A 19,400-nucleotide genomic window follows, 5' to 3' on the forward strand; every position below is an offset into this window, starting at 1 on the left:
CTTGATGATTTAATTATGACGCGAGGCCACACCTCCTCTAGGTAAATGTGGGCGTGACATCCTGTCATGCTGCAGGAATGCAATACGGGAGTAACTCATTAGCAAAAGGTCAACCTATGTCGTACCTCCTCTGACATATACGTACATAGGGTGTGTATGGAATGTCTGTGGTGAGGTGCTTCCAAGAATACCAACTATAGCTACATGCAGTAAAAGCATCATTCTACATGTAGAAACTCGCATGTGATAGTCAAATAATAATATAGTTCCTGCAATCTTTCATCTCTACACTAGCACAAAATGTCAGGTGTTCAAAAGATAAATGATGAACTTTTCATTGATTTCAATGAAGCTATCGGTTCTGGAGCCTATGGAATGGTTTACAAAGGAACGTACAAGAATGAGGTGTGTGCTGTAAAGATGTTGCACCATGTTGCCACACCAATGAAGGCCAACTTTCCTGTTGGTCCAGGACAGCAAAATGCAATTCGTGCATTTGGTCGTGAAAGCATTGTTCTGGAATCGTTTGAGCATCCAAATGTACTTCAACACTTGGCAACAACTGAGCATTCATCAGGAAATATCATGTTAGTAACAGAGCTGATGGATTGCAACTTGAGCACTTATCTCTCTACACATGATCACTCGAGCTCCCTCACAAGTCAGTGTGAGATTAGCCTCTCAAAGGACCTGGCTTCTGGTCTTGCCTACATCCACAGCAGGAATATCATTCACCGCGATCTTTGTGGCGTTAATGTCTTGTTAAAGCAAAGTCAACCCTTTCCCATAGCTAAGATCTCTGACTTTGGAATGTCCAAACTACTCGATCCTTTAAAATTCAACACCACTATTGGTCATCGCATGGGTTACCTACCTCGTGAAGCACTTCACGAGGAAAAGGAAGATTATGATCAAAGTCTAGACGTGTTCTCTTGTGGAGTGATCATGATACAGATTGCTCTCAGACTGGAAAACGTCAATTCTGGAAGGGAGCGATCATCATATTTTGAAGAAATTAAAGCCGGCTTGCACCCTCTTAAGCCACACGTTATGGCCTGCTTGCAGGAAGATAAGAAAAGGAGGCCATCAGCCACTTTTGTTCGTAAGTTTGTATGCTGTTATATTAACTAACATTGCTATAATGTATGAGCCAATTTATAGCTAATAATTGTATCTTGCAAAAATTGTACAGGAGGACAATTGGAGAAACATCTGATGCACGGAGATGCTTACGTAATGGTGTAATAATTATGTACTTGTGAGATACTGCATGAATGTAACAAAACTGCTCAATAGCCATGCAGTGTGAAAATGACTATGCGTATACTCCGATAATAATAATATTCACAGGACTATGACTATTATGCTACACTTGGAGAAGAACACCCATCATATTTTTCGATGCTTTCTCTTTCAGGTATATATAATTATGTCAATAGGAATATATATAGATTAATTTTGTTGTGAATCCATGTAGACAGAGCCACGCTAGACATGCACGTGGCTTTTTTTTAGCTGATGAAGACAGTGAATTATTTACCACCATTGTTATTTGCTGCCTCTATATAGGATCACCCGCTAATCGAGTCACTCTCCAAGAACTAACGAGGCGATACAATCTGACTGACAAGCAACTCAATAGTAAAATAGAGAACTCTGATACTTCCATACTGGCCTTATATTTTGATGATGTGAGCATCTATTCGAGTGCCATGGGACTAGCTCCTGCTGAACAAGCCGATATGAATAGGTTGTACCATAGCGAAGGAACTCAAACAGCCATGATGAAGTGCCTGCGAGTCTGGAAACAACATGATCCTTTACGAGCAACTTACAGAGGTCTACTGGATATTGTACTGATATTGGGGAAAGGAGACACAGCTGATAAAATCTGTCAGCTGTTAAAATCTGTCAGCAATTGTAAGTACATGTGCATCAGTGCCCCTCCCCCTTTCCCTCTCCCCTCTAGAAAGCAACTGAGCATAGCTATGATTATATACCATGATTATTTTCACTTTTCCTGATTGCAGATCGTACACTGGACTGATGAAGTGATTACACATGCAGTGTGTCGGGTTGTACAAGCACTGATTATGATAGATATAGTGATGTGTATATAATTGTGTGCTATCAGGAGTATACATGAATATTCATGTACTCCTGGTGCTATAGTTGACTGTAAAATAGCTACTGATTAGATAACCGACTAGTCAGTAGAGATATTGCATGATGAACATGTATTATTTTATTTTTGCCTGTAAAATAGATTTTGTCACAAAGGTTATAATTATCAAGGGCGTATACGCCCTTGTAATTTATGTATGTAATAATAATAGCAAATGACCACAGTTGTACATATAATAATTATTTTTGTAACATAATCATAATTTATCAAAGCAAACTACTTAATTAATTATCTCTGCATTGAAATTAAAGTGGGTCAGGAACATTTAGATGTCTCTAATAGCCTCGACTCCAGCCCCTTCAACAGTGGTTTTCCCTGCGGCCTGGAATCGAGGCTAAGCATGCATGTAACATGTACTCTAGTATGGTTTATTCATGAACATGCATGCAGTCACATGTGTAATGGGATTTCCCTTACACACAATAGAGGGTGTGTCTAGCATGTCAGTGGTGAGGATATTCATATCGAATACCAGCTAATGAATATAATCAGTGAACTCATCAAAAAATGAATGTGCACAAGCTAGCTGCATGCACTCAATGCGATTCAGTACCTCCCTAATTAGATCTACATGGATTCTATCACCTCTCTTTACCCGTTGATGAAGACAGGATCAGGTTGTTCTGTCAGCTCCTTGTCCTCTGTCATCTTGACACCGCTGTCCGTACAGATGGGCCCTCCCAGGAATATCTGCCGTGTGGGGTGTGTGTGTGTCTCTGTGATGTGGAACAAACAGATAAAATAATATTATATATTCACAATAATTATAAGCAAGTCATTGAATATTTTCATGGAATAAACCTCCAATTTTACCACAAAATTGGCCCTAAAATTGAGTTGTTTTGCAAATTGAAGTTGTTGTGGCAATAAACTCCCACGCAATTAGCCTGTAGTGACGTTTGTTCATTTCATATGGAAAAGATCAACATCGTGACATGCCAAATGCGTGGGTGGGTGGGACTGGCCTTGTAAATGGCTTGTAAATTTCTTGTAATGTGGTCCAGTCTAAAAGCCAAAGACACACACAGGTCTGCAAATTGGCAAAGAAGTGACGAGCTAGCTTTCTGTTCAAGCAAATTTTCGAGTACAGCTACAGACGAAGCAAAGCAAGAGATGTCGACTACCGTACAAGCGCTACCAGACGTGTCAGTTGACCAGCTAGACCATGTGCAAGAGCAGCTAATGCGTGAGATGGCGATCAAGGTGCTGGCTGCAGCAGAGGAAGAGGAGCGTGCGCGACGCATCAGCGAGGAGACGCAAGGGAGCACACAGAAGAACGCAGTCTATGACAAGCTGATTGTAGTGCAAGAAGACCTGGTCAGAACCATCAACCTCATGAAGGTATGTAATATATATTGTGTGCTTTAATTATATAGGCACATGTGCTTGTATGTATAGCTGCTGCAGGCTGCATTGTACTAGTTAGTTAGCTGGTAGCTGTGTGCACTGTGAATAACGTAGGGCTCAACGAATAATAATAGTAAGAAATTTGAAATACAATACAAGTTATGTGGTTAATTAACGTGACAGTATTAAAATTCTTGTTGGAAAGTGACACCTCGTCTGTCATTAACATTTTATTTTCCACCTTCGAATGGTCTATTGTTCGGTCTATTGGTCTATTGTTCTCGATCGTGTAATTCTTAGCTTTCTGTAATCGTGTGTGTTTTCTAGCTCTCTATGTTAATTATAGTGTGCTAAGGTTAGGCTCCCTCCACTACATGTATCTGTGTCTGTAGTGGGCCTCCTGAGTATTGTACTATAGTATAAGAGTGCCAAACACACATGCCAGCCTAACTGTAACCTCCCTCACATCAGCATGTGGTCAACTCTCCCCCCTAACCTCGAAGTGTTGCATTGCAATATAGACTCAATCTCATCGATAAAGTTATAATTATATATGCATGCATGGTGTACAATATATTGCGATAGCTCCAATTCTACAAGTTACGCTCTTGTGCATACAAAACAAAGGTTAAGGGGAGTACGCACTTTCAACAGTTCTCAGGGTATGCCTAAAGTTGGGCACAGATGAGAGCTGTCTGATAACTTAATGCATTGTTGTCATAGCTACATGTCTCCTCTGCCCTGACCATGTATAGCCCTGAGGGCGATGTCCAGAGCTGTTTGCCAAACTATTAAGTCTTGTAGCTTCATCTAAATATTTGTTTGTGGTTAAGTTATGTCTGGTTGTTGATTGGGTTAGTGCTTCGTAAAGGTTGTGTTTTGACGCCATTCCTTGTGTGCAGAAATGCCATTTGCAATTAATTTAAAGTTTTAGAGTATCAGTTTAACAGCTAGGTCCATTGAATGCAGTGTTAATAGCAGAGCATTAATGGTAGGGACAGTACTGATTGGTCTCAATAGAGAGGTGGTCTCTATAGGGAGGTCAATAGTGGTAGCATGGTAGGGACAGTGGTCTCAATGGAGAGGTGGTCTCTATAGGGAGATCAATAGTGATAGCATTGTAGGGACAGTACTGAGTGGTCTCAATAGAGAGGTCAACAGTGATAGCATTGTAGGGACAGTACTGAGTGGTCTCAATAGAGAGGGGTCTCTTTAGGGAGGTCAATAGTGATAGCATTGTAGGGACAGTACTGAGTGGTCTCAATAGAGAGGTGGTCTCTTTAGGGAGGTCAAAGATCCTTTATTGACAAACTAGCACTAGAGTCAATAGTAGTGAAGCATCATCAGGTCTTAGTTTACCACAACAATGGTTAATACATCTCGTGAATATAATTAGAGCTAAGGGTTCATTATTTTTTCTCAGTTGTCATAGCTGTAGGTTATGTTTTTCATCTGATTTGGAACCAGAACACTCGTATTTCAAGTTTGTATACAGGTCATGTCTGATTAATTAAAATAGTTGCTGACTCTTAACTAGAATTGCAGTTCATGATTTTCTGTATACAGTAAAACATACAGACAGTAGTATCGCTGATCCGAATACACGGATGTCATTGTGTACATGTTAGTATGAACTATTACTGTGGCCAGGAGGGAGCTGCTATAGCTATAGAATCTTTTTGTCTCATCTTTCTCTCCAATAGAGTAGTCTAGATCTGTGAGTTTTCTATGCAGTGGCCATTGTACTGAGCGAGGTATTATTAATAAAATGATTGCTGATTGCTGATTCATTAGACTATTGATAGCCGCTCTTTTTCATTTTGACCGGATTTGCGAGGTTTCGGACTAAAGGGGTCCGGATTAGCGAGGGTCTACTAATAAATAAATACAAGCACATGTGCCTATCAGTAGCTATTGGCATACTCTGTTCTCAGCTTACAATCATGATCAAACATGATTATGATTGATTACCTTTTGTACTGGATAATTAATGATCTGTATTGACTACTAATGAATTACTCCTCCCTCCCCCGCATACTGTGAGTACACGCCCACTCACATACTGCTGAGTACACGCCCACTCAACCTACACCCTCCACATATAACGTAATCCGTGGGTGGGTGCTTTGACTCACTGCCATGCATCACTAAACAGCACGAAGGTGCCAATTCAATTATTCTCATGTAATTAATTCAACACAAAATAACTGAGTGCTCCAGCTACCACTGAGAGTTCACTCAATAAAAAACCACAACGATAAAAATAAGTACTCCAACTTGGGCTGTTCATTCATCATTTCATGGTCAGTGTACTGGAGGTCCGACTGGCGCAGTGCAGCTCTAGAGATTATTGTGTCCGATTGAACACTAATCCTCCCACGTATAGCGTTATTGCCGAGTGCAATCAGAGGCTAAGTGCTTGCTAATTGCTGAGCTGCTGTCGGACCTCCTCTGGTTTCAGTGATTAATCCCTTGTGATTAACCCCTTGTGTTTAACCCCCAGGTGAAGGCTGCTGAGGAGCTGGAACAAGGACAGAGGATCACTGAGGACAAGAAGAGAGATGTTCACGATGAACTTGTCAGAAAGGCAACCGCTAAACAGGTGAGCTAGTGATGTATTATCATTATCAATAAGAACTGTTGTACAGTATCTAGTGGAGCTGTCTCTAGCTATGTGGTCACCCTCATGAAGCAGCTAGGCCACCCTCTATAATACAGCCAGATTAATGGTCCCCAAATTTTCCATAGCATGTGTTTAGATCTGTGTTAGCAGGCCACCCTCTATAATACAGCCAGATTAATGGGCCCCAAATTTTCCATAGCATGTGTTTAGATCTGTGTTAGCAGGCCACCCTCTATAATACAGCCACTGTTGGTCTGCCCAGGGCCATCACTATAGAAACTATTTTCACATTAGCTACGTGTATAACTTGAGGACATTTGCGTAACAAGTGTTGAAATAATATTGACCATTAGTCCAGAGCAATTAATTACAGCATTAACCCCTTCAGGTCCACGAGGATGTGGAGGCTGAGCGTGAGCGTCGGATAGATGCCAGCACTAACGACCAATCAGACGAGGGCAAGGCTCGTATGGTGACATACAACAAACTGATTGACGTGCAGGAAGACTTACTCAAGAGGATCCGGACCATGAAGGTTAGGCGGGCATAGACGAGAGCTAGAGTATAGACAAGAGGGATGCAACTGGCTGCATACTAATTAATAAGAAATTATTCATAGATCATGTTTTAGCAGCCATTGGTTTAAACTTTGACCCTGGAGCTCTTTAGCTAGAGACCTCACTAGAACAACTGTAGCACTATCAGTACTGTATATCAGCATAGTCACGATCCTGGATCCAAGAACACCTATAGCTGGTTAACTAGCCTACTCCATGAATTGAGGAAAAGTCTTTAGCATCCAATCTTCACTTGAATTTTGATGAGTATGTTGACTGATGCATATAGTTACACGCCCTCCCTCCTCGAGGTAGATACATCTCTGATGGTATACAATAATTATACACTTGTTTTACAGCTGTGCTATATAGGTTAAGAATTTGGCCTGCTTTTAATTATCTACATACAGCTATGTAGTCTAGAAGCTTGTAGAATGTTGTCGTTACATCAACACCACGGCCCTTTGTAGACTAGCTCACTTTGTTGATAATATTCTCAAAGCACAAGCAAATTTCGCTTGTTATTAATAATTGTATTAACGTGATTTTGATTGGAGCACTTACCAACACCTCTACCTTCAAAGCAGCTCTCAGTAGAGTAGCCATAAACACACATACTCATTAGCTATAGGTACAGTTGATAATATTCATATATATATATGCAGTACACTGGTCTTTCTACGTATTATTATATAATTATAATTATAATGATTATGCACAAAGCAAAATAATCTTGTCTATTGTTATAATACAGCCACTGTTGGTCTTAATTCCCAAGGGCCACCACTAATTTATTGTTAAATTCCCATTCTAAGCGTTACTATAATATTGACCAACACTAACTTGCCTACACAGGTGGATGCTGCTGTTAAAGAGGAGCAGACTCGGAGGATCACTGAGGACAGGAAACTGAACATGCAGCAACAACTCGTCCAAGCGGTTAGTGAAACCTGTAGTCATTTGAAATTCCATTTATAGGAAATAAACGATGCAGGTCCCTACTAGCTGTTTTAAATGATGTACCAAACTTTTTATAAAGAACGGCCTGTATTATAATGTTAATGTTCTTATAAATATTTTTTGTTACAGGTGGAGACCAAGCAAGCCGATGTTGCCATGGAAACAGAGCGTAAGAGACGCGTAGAGGAGGCACTAAACGAGGAGGAGATAACACGTCGTGTGAATATTGCCAATCGTCTGTTGGACGTGCAGAAAGAATTGCTCGCCACCCAACACCAGGTCAAGGTGAGTGGGCGGGGTCGTGTGTGTGTGGGTGGGCAGGCGGGAGTCTTGTGAGTGGGCAGGTCTTGTGTGTGTGAGTGGGCGGGATCTTGTGTGGCGAACGTAAGAGTATTTACAATACAGTGAATCAGTATTTTATTTTGCATAGGCCCAAATTGTCCGTAATTATTCTGAAAAAGTGTGGCTATAATTATAATTATATCTAAATCACAGCAAGCTATCTTTGATTGTTTATAACTGAGTGCATGTGGGGGGGGGGGTGCTAGAACTTAAACTGGCCGTCCCTCTCTTTATAATTATATTACCGAGGTGTTCGATTCTTGTTAACACTCTTGGTGCTCATTGATTTCTTGGTCTAGCTATACAGTTAGCGCCATGTCACCTTTCCTTAGGTCCTGGATATTAGTTCACCACTTTACACTAGTAGAGCTACTGCTACTGGAGAAACTATTCAATTTTCAGGACTCTTAATTAGTGTACATACTGTAGAATACTTGGACTTTACGTTAGCCTTGTCCAGGCAATAATTATTGTTAACTCTGATTTGTATACTATTAAATACACACCCTCACACACACACACACACACACACACACTCCCCACACACACCCACACACACACCCACACAGCCTATCTACTCCACTCCCCCTAGTCAAGTACTAGAGGACATGAAGCTTCATTTCCAGGAGGAGCTCACACGCAAGGCAGCACAGAGAGAGGCCATCTCAGCCATGGAGGCAGAGAGACAAAGGTACCTCCACACTGCATGTAGTCCCAGGGGGTACCTCCGCACTGCACGTAATTCCAAGGGCACATGTGCCCACACTGGTCGGTAGTGGTGGTTGATTGGTACTATAACCACATCTGGTATCTTATACATGTTACGATGTAGGTCTAGTTCACTACATGTTGATAGGCTTATCTGTATGTATAGCAAGTGTATACGCGTTGTCTTAGTAACAGTGATGTGCCCACTAAACATTTCTATAAGTGGTTGCCATTTTCAATTCAGCACACACAATAATAATGTCATTTGCGTCTTTTATGTGGTAAACTATGTTATAGGTCTAAAAGTCAAGGTGGTTATTTTTGTCTAGAAGTGATTATTGTATCGGATAATCCTGCCTTAAACATTATACAGTACACACGCATGCACACTACACCCACACACACTACACACACACACTACACACCACACACACACACACACACACACACACTACACACACACAGACGTCTCATTGAGAACGGGGAACCTCCTCAAGGTGCTCTATCCGATGCCAAGGCCGCGGTGCTCGAGTCGATCGCAAGGGAGGCAGGAAAAAAAGAGGCAAAGATTATGGCAGAGACTGCTAGACAAGAGTATATGACGGCCGAAGCTAAAACCCGTTCTCAAGAGGAGACAATGAGAAAGGTCCACCAGAAGCAGGCCGACCGTGCAATGGACGTGAGTGGATGTGGCTTGTGTGAGGGGGTGGGTAGTAGCAAGTGTGCTGTATAGTCACTGTTACTATAAGTACTGTAATCTATACCTCAATATTTTTTGCCCTATACTTGTACCAATACCGTATAAAAATTAATTTGTGCGAGTGAAAACCATTGCGAACGAGACACTTTGCTATATCAAACAGGCAAAGATTGTGATGTCATACAAGTGGTGTATGTATTTGTGATATTAAATTAAGTTTGTATATTTATGTTTGATGCATGCTCCTGTAGCTTTTTGTGTATGAGCCAAATCAGACCCTTTGCGATTTAACTATTGTGTTCTGGCAATGATCGTGTGTATTTACTAGTATAGATTTTGTGATTTTATTGTTGCGAATTGATCAACCCTCGCTAAGTTCGCAAATGTTAAATGCTCACTAGTAATACGGTAGCAGGATTGTGCCCACACACTGGCCGTGGTGGTCGGTATTAAGCTCCTCCTATAGGCCTATATAGTTTACCGGCAAATATTTGTGTAGATTTGAAAATAGTTCACCATGCATTTCAAAATTTCTGGGCACTGTCTGTTATAGAGAGTGTTTATTCACACTCCACTTCTCACTCCTCACAGGACGAGAAGCGTGGGCGTGTAAAGGACATGGACGGCAAAGCACCCCCTAAAGTGACCTCTGACCTCAAGAAGGAAATTGTCGACCATACTAAATAAGAAACTCCCTCGTACAGAATGGACACGTTTCCATGACTACATATATAGCATGTGTAGAAGATTATCAGCTTTTAGATTCATGTCTCAGGTGCTCCCCAAATTAAATATTTTTATATACAACCATTTTTGTGAAAAAAATTGAATGATGCTGCTAATGATGATATTCATGTGGTTTGAAGGTAGAATTTTGGGATATGATGTGATAATTATGGAGGTGCTGGCATCAAATTTTAATACAAGGAAAAAACGATCTTTACCTATAACATAATTGCAAAATCGGTAAAGGTCGTCGTCTCATGTCCTGGAGAAACTAGGTCGCCCCCGCAATTCAACACCCACTAGCTGAAAAGTGGGTGGGGCTCAAATTAGCTTTTGTCTAGCTTGTTGACCTTTGATCCCTATCTATCAACAATGAGCTTTCAAGAGAAAAGAGAGTTTGACAAGTTTCTCAAGTTTTTGACGGCCAAGGTACGCGGGAGGTTATCATAGGGGGTATATAGAGGCTGTGTGTGCGTGTGTATGGTGTGTGTGTGGGGCCAGGGTGTGTATTGTGTGTGTGTGTGTGATATGTGTGATGTGTACAGGTGGTACAGACGGTGGTCCAGTCTCGGAGAGGAGACAAGATACGAACACGTTCCGTACCCACTGGTAATGACTGGGTAAGTCCACACGCCCACACACACACACTCACACACGCCCACACACACCCTCCACACACACACACAGTTCAACTTGTCCCTGCCTGATGACAAGCAAGTGAGTGCTGAGTTGAGACGATCATTAGAGGGACGACTACCAGAGCAGGATTGTCCGGTATGCCTTGAGATCATTATGGACACTAACGATGGGGACTCACTCGTACTGGAGACATGGACTTTGACCCTTGACCCACAGTGAGTACAAATATATTTACGTGTACAATGTTTTCATTACACAGTGAAACTAGTCTATTGTGGTTAACCTGTTAGCAGGCCACCCTCTATAATACAGCCAGGTTAATGGGCCCCAGAGTCTCCATAGCATGTGTTTGGACCTGTGTTAGCAGGCCACCCTCTATAATACAGCCAGGTTAATGGGCTCCAGAGTCTCCATAGCATGTGTTTGGACCTGTGTTAGCAGGCCACCCTCTATAATACAGTCACTGTTGGTCTGTCTTCACTATAATTATTATCAGTCATACACACGAAATGTTCCTTCTTAGATGTGATACATGTGATACATGTGCTCTGTATATACATGTATATAGTTTGCAAGGTGCATACTTCAACTCTTCTGCCCCCCCCCCTCCACAAATACAGGTCACGTGACATTAGTGTGTCAGTGGGCCACTCCCTTTATCCTCGACTCAGCCTCATGCTCAAGAGTGTCATCACCCTCTCACGCTCCACCCCGGCTTATCGCTACTCCCGCCACTTGGATGATGGGAACAAGTTCAAGTAAGTCACCCACCTGCTAACTTGTTAGCAAAGTTGTGAATATCATTTCACAGACACGGGCAATACCATAACTCAATAATAATGTATTACTATAACAATACATGCAGATAGTTATAGTCAACTAAACAAGATACAGTAACTATAGTAACGTGAGAGGCCTTTTCATGTTTGGTTTGAAGCCCATTTACAATAAAAAAGTTTCATTCAATAGCTCTTTGCCTTCAGTGATTTTCTCAAAATGTACCTGTATTGATACCAAGAGTGCCCATAACAGGAATTAGATTGTCTAATTTCACATTTTAAATGCATTTTGTTGTCCTGTGAAAGGCCTATCTAATCTTATGGTGTGTTTAGATCCCCACAAAGGCCGATTGCATAAACACTATAATAGCCTTTGAAGCTGACCTCTTCCCCTCCACGCTTACACACACAGTTTCAGAGTGTACTGTGGTCATCCTGATCTCCCTAACTACGAGAGAGATTTCAAACACGTAAAATTTGCGTCCACTGCTTGTCCATACGGCACCATCAGCATATCCCTGAGCTATCGGAGCACCCTCACACTGCACGGAGAGAGGTGGGCGGGGCCTGTGTACTTGTTCCTTATTCATATACACTGTACATGTATGTAGGATTTGCTAATTAAACCATCTTTTTGTGTAATTTAAAGGATTTTTAGCAGTCACAGATCTTAGATTTAAGCACACCATTTGATGGCCTCCTTAGAGCTACTGAATACATCTTTATGATTCACACTTACATTAGTTGCCAATTAAAAAGGCTTCACTTTCTGCAGAAAAACAGAAGGTCTATAATTACAGTATCACAATTATCTGTACATCTGGTCTTGTTGTGGTCTGTAGATTTTGTAATACAATGGGTTATGGCACGCACGATGGTTTATCCTGTGATGACGATTTCAATATTTCTTTTTACCTCACAGATCTATCAGCGAGTCTTTGTTGCCAACTCAGCAGTTTTCACCTCCTAAGGACACTGAACAGTAAGCTCAGTAACTAATCCGTTAATTGTTTAATCGTTTGTAGTCTGAAAGTTTCGCTTCTCTTGCCAACTAATTACTTGTTTTGGCCAACTTTTCAGTTGTAATGAGGAATTTGACCATTGCTTTTGCTTGGAAACGTGGAACTACACGTATATAATTATAGAGAGGCCTATTAACCTGGTTGTATTATAGAGGGTGGCTTGCTAACACATTAACTTGCATTGACATACCGTAATGCAAAATTCATTCGACAATCCACAAAAGTTAAGCCATTGCCTTGACAACATTGAGCTATACTGCATTCTGCTCATAAGATGTCCATTGTTCCCCAGTACCTCGTTGAAGAGGATGGAGCTGCCATTTGCGGAGGGTCATTACTCACCGATCAACAAGGTGAGTACAATGGCCCGGTCTGATTAAACACCGAGTGATGATAAGAAATAGTTGTCGGACTACAGCATATAAACAATTCTTCATTGCTCATTCACCCACCCACACCTTCACACACCCACATCACACTCCCACACCACACACACACGCCCACACCACACACACAGAGACAACCCCATCATCCGTTCAGTTCGGTCTTGCCTAGAGAGATCATCGAGAGACAAGAATCAGCAGGCACTGTGCAAGTAAGATCTGCAGCATGCGAAATGATAATATATAAAACACTGGTGCGTGGTAGTTTCTCCTAGTTGTCCTCAAAAAAACGGGAAAATTTACTGTTTTTATTATTTTATATTTATGAACATTTCCCGCTATACAGTATTTGAATAACTGTTCCTACAGTTGTAACCGTTGCTATATAATTATAACTTGTTACAGGGTGATGATGACCCAGTGATGGAGGGGCTGGACTCACTCTCAGTGACGGGGGAACAGGAGGGCTTCCTACTCGTCAATGTCGGAGATATTGTGAGTGGGCGGGGCTATCATGTCTACTAGACTGCAATGTTATTAACCCACTCATAAGGCGTGTGCCGTATTAACTAGAATGTTTTACGAGCATCAAACATTTGCGAACTGATCCGTAAATTAGTACTAGTAAATACACACGATCCTTGCCAGAACGCAATAGTTAGATCGCAAAGGGTCAAATTTTCTGCTGATTTGGCTCATTCGTAAAGGTTTTTCACCAGCAAAGGAGGTATGACGTGCAGGAGTAATTTAAAACACTTGATTAGCTAACTCAGCATTAAACAAACTAGGCCTACATGTGAACGGAATGTAATTAAAGTGCTCAATCAAGCGCCTATTTGCTCCTGAACAGCGTCCCAAATCGGTACTAACTTCACAAAAGCTAACCCCAACAGCCCAGGACGACGAGGAAGCTTGATTTGTTAACATAAGCCCATTTTCAGGGTTTCTGGGGTTGCAGGACCAAAGGGGACAAAAACATCGTACCTTCTCTGACCTTTATCTATGAGCACGAGATGAGATTGTGTACCAATAGTCATAGTTGGCATAGTTATTATTGGCTATCACAGGAAGTGGCTTGTAATGTGGTCAGATGGTTATAAGTGTTTGTGCATTCCTAGGCTGGGTTCAGATGTGTTCCCAGCTCGCCCTGGCCACCACCAACCAGCTGTTTCTTTGTGACTGCGGAACCTCAAGTATGCACTGCACACACTGTGGGTCTGTGCTGATACCATCGCTTTGGTATGGTGACAGATGGAATCTGATTACTCAGATCTAATTTACCACATCTGTATCTTAGAGCTTCTTAATGGCTGTACTAAGAACCTACAGTATATGTGGGTATGAGACTCAAGGCTTCCCTTGATGTTTTGTTCAGTCTGATCTTTCAGAGCATAGTTATTACGTCTGTCCGTCCTTTCATTTATAGAAAGTTTGCTGAAAATGTGCGTACACATTGCTATACTTATACTTGGATCTTTTATTTGAGGGTATACATGTGCGAGTTGGTTTGCTTGTTTGTTGTGTAACATGCAATATCTTGTGTATTGTGGTTACCTTATAATCAGACCACCCTCTATAATACAGCTGGGCTAAGTGTTAGCATGTGTTTGGACCTGTGTTAGCTGGCCACCCTCTATAATGCAGCCACTGTTGGCCTTTGAAGACTTCCCTGTACATGCACATGCCCTGTGTAGCAACACTGTGTAGATCCACCAATGATCTACTGTATGAATGTTTTGTGAGTACTAAACGTATTTTTTTGTGTAGATCCACCAATGATGAACGTAAAAACTGCAAAAACGTATACTTTATGGTGCTGTATGACATCACGACCCTTGCCAAGTTAGATCGCAAAGACACTAATTTTGGCTCATTCGCAAACAGTTTTTCAGACGCTAAGTATTCCTAGTAATACGATGCCTCAAGGTGTTAATTAATTTAGTTAGTATACAAGGAGGTCTTGCCAATGTGTGTGGCATAACTTGTCATCACCGCCCCATCTGTTGACTGACATCAGGCCACCTGTGTCTTCAGCCACATCAAACAACTCCCTAAAACGAACAGTCTCTTTAGCCAGGTCTTCAAAGCTGGCCAGCAATCAGTTGCCATGACAAATGCCTGATTGTCTCTTTTATGGGAGTCTTGTTTAAGAGGCGGCCCACCCGAGGTTGGAATGGATATCGATACAGTTTTGTAATAATAAGTCTGGTTCGCTTGTGTAGGAGAAGAGTGGTGTAGCGTCATGGTTTTATATCCTGAAAGCATTCCATTATCTCGATAAACTAAAAACAAGGAATTTTTAGTTTTTAATTGTACTATGTGGTCTCTATAATACAGCCAGGTTAATGGGCCCCAAAGTCTCCATAGCATGTGTTTGTACCTGTGTTAGCAGGCCACCCTCTATAATACAGTCACTGTTGGTCTGCTCAAGTAACGCACAATACATCTTTGTATCACATGGTCTATTTGTATTGTGTCTAAGTATGCACTCTATACCTTCATCTGTATGTCTCATTGTCTGTAAAACCTAAAATGAGAATCTCATTGTGTTGTCGTGAATATTAAATGCGAAACCTGTCTCTATAATTATATATGTGGTTGCCCTTAAGCAGACCAACATGCAGTGGCTGTATTATAGAGGGTGGCCTGCCTCATGAGGGTGACTACAATAGACAGCTCCACTGTGCACACAAAAACCTGTTTCTAGATATTTACACATGCACAGGTAAGATTTGTTTTCTCGCCTACATGTATACTAGCTATACTGCAATAATATTTTAACACATTAGTGCTCGAAAGGTGCCAATGAGGATGCATTATGATGCATGGTTATCACCTCATGTGGTGATTATTGACACTCTGTTATGGTGTCCATCTGTTTGCCCTCATGGCTGACCTTACAGGAGGAACCTTGTTAGAAGCTAATGTTTGTATTTAGCAGTCTCTGTATTGAGCATTGTGTACTTCCAGTTAGCAGCTAGTGTCATCTTGTTAGTACCTCCATAATTGTATTCCTGAGGCTATTAGCATGTCTCCTGCCTCACTCACTCTGCAGGTCCTATTATATAATTATGTGTGAAATGGAAATGTGCTGACAAAAATTAAATTGGTTTTAGTGTGTGTATGTGAATTTTGTTGATTAAAAAGCAGACAAAAAAGCAAAATATCCATAGATGTTCCAAAATGAGTAGCCATTATCATAATTATAATTTATGCAGGTATAATTGCATGTATTTCAAGGGTATAAGATTAATGTTCACGGTTTTCGCTGAGTAAGCATAATTATACCACAAACATTTACACCCACCAATTTAATATCGCATGCATGCATGCTACAAAAGGCTGCTATTCCGAATTCGCGAACGGTCTTTTTGCAAAATTTTATACCTACACCCGCTGTAGGGTATTTTATGACACATGCACGAGTGCCACATGGGATATATTGGCTCAGTAGTGACTTAGGCCCGAGGGCAAAGGCACAACTGAGTCAATGTATCCAATGAGCTATACTCGATACTATACTTAGTCGATTGTGAAACGTATTTTGTTCGTAGCAACCAACTCCTAACAGTTTGCACACTGATAGCAAGCTATCTATGTTTTGAAAGTGTGTGCATGTGTTTGTTCTCTTTGGAAGGTGCTAATCAGTTTTAGGTGTGGTCAGGTGTTTAGCAACAAACAAGTGAGTGCTATCAGAGGCTCTAACCTGCTTAGAGGGGATCACAGTCACCACAGTCACCACACACACATCCACCAACCTTTGATGACAGTAGCCCCAGTCAAAATACTCGTGGTCAAGCGTGCACGTTATTAAATAATAAAGTCACTAGAAAACGATTTCGATTGAACCCGTTTTGTTATGTTTTACAAATACAATCGCCTGTCAAGTGTTTGCGCATATTTTATTTGAAGTTACTAGATTATATCTGACATCACTATTTATTTCTAAACAAGGAAACTGCATCTTTGTGATCACAGCAGAGCTACTACTGAGGGTTGTTCCATATGTTGTGGTTAGGCTTGTTTACTGCTCTCTCTGTGTTGTGACCTCGTGGTTGCACTAATGCTGAGATCAAGAGTAGCTTCAATAGAGAGAATGCATGGGAACAGGAAATATCTTTATATATACGTGTTTGAAGGAATACTGGTACCTATGCATGTTTGGAAATCCCCTGGGGGAATAAAACATTACTGCATGCACGGTATATGTTCTTGTTAGACTATACATCTAGGTGTATATTGCCTGAGCAAAGATACGTAATGAAGAGAACTGCATGCTACAACGTTCAATGTATATTGCACATTTTGTATACACACAGACACACACACACCTCACACACACACACACACACACACACACACACACACACACACACACACACACACACACACACACACACACACACACACACACACACACACACACACACACACACACACACACACACACACACACACACACACACACACACACACACACACACACACACACACACACACACACACACACACACACACACACACACACACACACACACACACAGTCACTTACCCCCCCACCCCATACACACACACAGAAGCCAGCTTTTGTCGCTCGTACAGCTAGTGATGAGCTGAGTGAATTGCTCCAAGCTTGCAACGAAGAAACAACTTTAGACTTGTTTTCTGCCGAAGGGTCGATGAACGTCACAGCTGCTATGGTGAGGGGTGTGTCAGGGGGAGGAGTTTCAATTCAGTAGTATTACAGTGGAACCCCTTGAAACACGGACACCTCTTATATCTATTAAGTCCCAACTCAATAGAAGCATAATCATAGAAATCAACCACTTAAACAGGTCATGTGACTCTCCATAGGTCCCAAAATGTCCACATGTTAATGTACGTAAGCGATTTGAGTAATGCCATTTTTTTGTCCCCTGTGCAATGGGTAGATGCATGGTGGGGGACTGTCTGTGCAATGCAGTGGGGGGGGGGGGGATATCTGGTGCACTGACGAGCATTGCACGCTTTCATTTTTGACTTTTCTCTTGTGCAGGAATTGGTTGCAAGTCACAGCATCAAAGAAACTAACTAACCTCTCACCTCTCTTGAACTAGCTGCCATTATACTCTTACTATCCAGTCATTCATTCAAAGTGTTCAATTCAACTTATCATCACTCTGCATGTTATACATTTTTATTGTTGTCTTTGCTTTTATTCATACTTATAAAGTTTATGTATTGAGCAGTTTCCGATAATAATTATACTGATTATGACAGTGTGTAATATAAATAATGATAATAATTGTTCGTTGACAGACAAAACACTAGCTTATTAGCAAACAATAATTATAAACAGTGATTTAATTATTATTCGATACATGCATGCATGCTATGACCCATTTTTATAGTACTAGCTTATACGATTGATGTTGAAAATGACTGCTTTGTATATACATGCGCATGTTACTAGCTAAATTAAATTATATATTATAGGAACCAAATATTTTTTAGCTAGATACTATTGACTAATGTCACAGAGCGCAATATATTATTATGCATGAAGTTGCTAGCTGAAAATTGGAGGTATCATTTGGTGCGTAGCCGAGGGTGTACAATATATCCTGCAGTTGCAGGATTGAGCTCGAGGTCGCCGAAAACATATAAATTAGGATCCCTCTGCACATTCCGGCTATTATGTGGAAAAGGGGAGAGGTTTCACTAGGTTATTGGTTATCAATAGGAAAAGGGGCCAACATTATGAGGACAGTGGGTGAGAGCACTTGTTCTGCACCTGAGAATCAAGCGAGGTAACAGATTGAAATTAAATTTTAGCGAGAATCATTCGGCAATGCAGGTAAATATGATTGAGCTAAAGTGGGCTAGCGAGGTAAATATGATTGAGCTAAAGTGGGCTAGCGTGGTGATGTGTTTGTGTGTGTGTGTGTGTGTGTGTGTGTGTGTGTGTGTGTGTGTGTGATACTTCAGCTGTTGTTAAAGATTGGAGTATAATATTGTTGTGACAATAAATTCCAGTGGTGGACACATACTATTGTGTACCATCTGGCTATAACTGAATGGTCACTGGAATGTCATAAGTCATATACCACCTGCTCTGCACCATTGTACACACAATATACGTACTGCAGCCACACAGTGTCTAAAACCTAATCCCTTGAGGATATTGGATTGTAGCACTCAGTATAATTATAGATCTATGTGCTTTTACTAGAGAGAGAGAGAGTGAGAGAGAGAGGGGCATAAATATAATATGACATGCTGGTAGTTATTTAGACAAGCTAGGTAAAGCCAGCTCTTTTCTAATATCTCTATACTAGAATTGTAGAGATAGCTACATGGCAGCATGTACACATGTACACGGATACAATACCACAATCAAATCGCGTGGGTGTTCACACACCCACGCAAAGTATTGTATAAAAACGTTGA

At 41.2% G+C, this 19,400-nt stretch overlaps 3 protein-coding genes across 5 annotated transcripts; all 3 read left to right on the forward strand.

Moving 5' to 3' along the window:
- The first annotated feature begins 136 nt into the window (after positions 1-136).
- Positions 137-2,369, forward strand: LOC135336009 (probable serine/threonine-protein kinase kinY). 3 transcript variants are annotated; one of them, XR_010394653.1, is made up of 6 exons: positions 137-1,102; positions 1,193-1,239; positions 1,351-1,417; positions 1,570-1,920; positions 2,031-2,128; positions 2,170-2,368. XR_010394653.1 is itself a non-coding variant. In XM_064531770.1 (5 exons), exons 1-5 carry the CDS (start codon positions 301-303, stop codon positions 2,045-2,047), a joined length of 1,284 nt encoding a protein of 427 aa, XP_064387840.1. In that variant the 5' UTR covers positions 137-300; the 3' UTR covers positions 2,048-2,369. The 3 variants fall into 3 exon arrangements, 2 of the variants coding, with proteins under 2 accessions (XP_064387840.1, XP_064387841.1); XM_064531770.1 differs by having other exon boundaries at positions 2,031-2,369; XM_064531771.1 differs by having other exon boundaries at positions 138-1,102; positions 1,193-1,233; positions 2,031-2,368.
- Positions 2,370-3,161: 792 nt separating this feature from the next.
- On the forward strand, positions 3,162-10,272 carry LOC135336008 (dynactin subunit 1-like). Its single transcript, XM_064531769.1, has 8 exons — positions 3,162-3,526; positions 6,036-6,134; positions 6,544-6,690; positions 7,568-7,651; positions 7,802-7,957; positions 8,584-8,705; positions 9,188-9,401; positions 10,014-10,272. Exons 1-8 carry the CDS (start codon positions 3,179-3,181, stop codon positions 10,107-10,109), a joined length of 1,266 nt encoding a protein of 421 aa, XP_064387839.1. The 5' UTR covers positions 3,162-3,178; the 3' UTR covers positions 10,110-10,272.
- A 198-nt stretch (positions 10,273-10,470) lies between these two features.
- On the forward strand, positions 10,471-18,297 carry LOC135336027 (autophagy-related protein 13-like). Its single transcript, XM_064531795.1, has 11 exons — positions 10,471-10,577; positions 10,694-10,768; positions 10,836-11,002; positions 11,408-11,545; positions 11,979-12,122; positions 12,489-12,548; positions 12,881-12,941; positions 13,106-13,183; positions 13,377-13,466; positions 17,549-17,671; positions 18,007-18,297. Exons 1-11 carry the CDS (start codon positions 10,521-10,523, stop codon positions 18,043-18,045), a joined length of 1,032 nt encoding a protein of 343 aa, XP_064387865.1. The 5' UTR covers positions 10,471-10,520; the 3' UTR covers positions 18,046-18,297.
- The last annotated feature ends 1,103 nt before the right edge of the window (positions 18,298-19,400 follow it).

Source organism: Halichondria panicea, chromosome 5, assembly GCF_963675165.1.
Source record: "Halichondria panicea chromosome 5, odHalPani1.1, whole genome shotgun sequence".
NCBI classification, from domain to species: Eukaryota; Metazoa; Porifera; class Demospongiae; order Suberitida; family Halichondriidae; genus Halichondria; species Halichondria panicea.

Coding starts and splice junctions, on each gene's coding strand:
- LOC135336009 (XM_064531770.1), top strand. CDS start 301: ATGTCAGGTGTTCAAAAGATAAATGATGAACTTTTCATTGATTTCAAT. Junction 1,103..1,192: donor GCCATCAGCCACTTTTGTTC/GTAAGTTTGTAT, acceptor AAAATTGTACAG/GAGGACAATTGGAGAAACAT. Junction 1,418..1,569: donor TTCGATGCTTTCTCTTTCAG/GTATATATAATT, acceptor GCCTCTATATAG/GATCACCCGCTAATCGAGTC.
- LOC135336008 (XM_064531769.1), top strand. CDS start 3,179: ATGTGGTCCAGTCTAAAAGCCAAAGACACACACAGGTCTGCAAATTGG. Junction 3,527..6,035: donor GAACCATCAACCTCATGAAG/GTATGTAATATA, acceptor TTTAACCCCCAG/GTGAAGGCTGCTGAGGAGCT. Junction 6,135..6,543: donor GAAAGGCAACCGCTAAACAG/GTGAGCTAGTGA, acceptor TAACCCCTTCAG/GTCCACGAGGATGTGGAGGC.
- LOC135336027 (XM_064531795.1), top strand. CDS start 10,521: ATGAGCTTTCAAGAGAAAAGAGAGTTTGACAAGTTTCTCAAGTTTTTG. Junction 11,546..11,978: donor GATGATGGGAACAAGTTCAA/GTAAGTCACCCA, acceptor TTACACACACAG/TTTCAGAGTGTACTGTGGTC. Junction 13,184..13,376: donor AATCAGCAGGCACTGTGCAA/GTAAGATCTGCA, acceptor AACTTGTTACAG/GGTGATGATGACCCAGTGAT.